This window comes from Eulemur rufifrons, chromosome 8, assembly GCF_041146395.1.
Source record: "Eulemur rufifrons isolate Redbay chromosome 8, OSU_ERuf_1, whole genome shotgun sequence".
Lineage (NCBI taxonomy): Eukaryota > Metazoa > Chordata > Mammalia > Primates > Lemuridae > Eulemur > Eulemur rufifrons.
In genome coordinates, this window is record NC_090990.1 from 30,875,481 (window position 1) to 30,876,864 (window position 1,384).

A 1,384-nucleotide genomic window follows, 5' to 3' on the forward strand; every position below is an offset into this window, starting at 1 on the left:
TGAGTATTATTAGACACATTTTACAGATGACAGGACTGAGGATGAGAGAGGTCAAGTAACTTGTTTAAGATAACACAGCAAATGAGTAATGGGGCCACAATGAAAATTTTAGCCCATCTGTTTGTACAGCTGGCATTCTTGCCGGGCTACTACACGTTAGAAGAACTTTACTCAAGTGTGATTTTCCCACAGGCGCCGCCATGTGGATGCCTCCAGGGCAGAACCAAAGCTGGGTTTCTGAATTTATACTGCTTGGCTTCTCCAGGGACCCCACGACCAACAGGACTCTCTTCATTGCCTTCCTTCTCCTCTACCTGAGCTCAGTCCTGGGCAACGTGCTCATTGTCATCTTGATCCACCTGGACACACATCTCCACACCCCCATGTACTTCTTCCTGTGTATCCTGTCCCTGATCGACATGGCCTACGTCACCACGACCGTTCCCCAGATGCTGGTACACCTTCTCACTCCCTCTCAGACCATCACCTTTGCTGGCTGCTGGCTGCAGATGTACGTGTTTTGTGCCCTGGGCATTACCGAGTGCACCTTCTTTGTAGTCATGGCTTATGACCGATATGTGGCCATTTGCCACCCACTGCGTTATACTGTCATCCTCAGTTGGGGCCTGTGCACACGGCTGGCAGCTGGCCCATTGGCCTGTGGTTTCTTCTTCTCTCTGATCCACACCTTCCTCACCATGAGGCTGCCCTATTGTGGGCCAAACGTGGTCAACCACTACTTCTGTGAAGGCCCCTCGGTACGGAGCTTAGCTTGCATGGACACCCACCTGATTGAGACGGTAGACCTGGTCTTCAGTGTCTTTTTGATTGTCACCCCACTGTGTGTCATTCTGGCCTCCTATGTTCATATTGCCATGGCCATCCTCAAGATCAAGTCCATTCGGGGCCGCTGCAAGGCTTTCTCCACCTGTGCCTCTCACCTGACCGTGGTCACATTCTTCTATGCTCCGGCCATTTACATCTACATGAGGCCGAGCTCCAGCTATTCCCCTGAGCGAGACAAGCTGATCTCACTGTTTTACAATGTCTTCACTGCCCTGCTCAACCCTGTGGTCTACAGTCTGAGGAACAAGGACATTAAGGAGGCGTTTCTGAAGGTGATGGGTCATGGTAGAGTTGCCCGGTGAACTGGGATCCTGGCGAGGCTTGTGGTACAGTGTCCAATGTTGAAGAAGGGGACAGCATTTGTATGCAGCCTACATTGTGCATTTGGACCAAGGTGGTACTTGGTTGGTGACACAAATGTATGCCAAACCAACATGACTGTCTTGATCAGCTTGCTACCTTGTGGTACAGTGACAAGTCCATAATATCAGTAACTCACAACAGCAAAGTTCACTTATTGCTCATGTTCCCTGTCAGT

At 50.4% G+C, this 1,384-nt stretch overlaps 1 protein-coding gene across 1 annotated transcript; it reads left to right on the forward strand.

The window, feature by feature from the left end:
• The first annotated feature begins 200 nt into the window (after positions 1–200).
• LOC138389446 (olfactory receptor 2A12-like) lies at positions 201–1,148 on the forward strand. Its single transcript, XM_069477810.1, has one exon. It carries the CDS (start codon positions 201–203, stop codon positions 1,146–1,148), a length of 948 nt encoding a protein of 315 aa, XP_069333911.1.
• Positions 1,149–1,384: the final 236 nt, after the last annotated feature.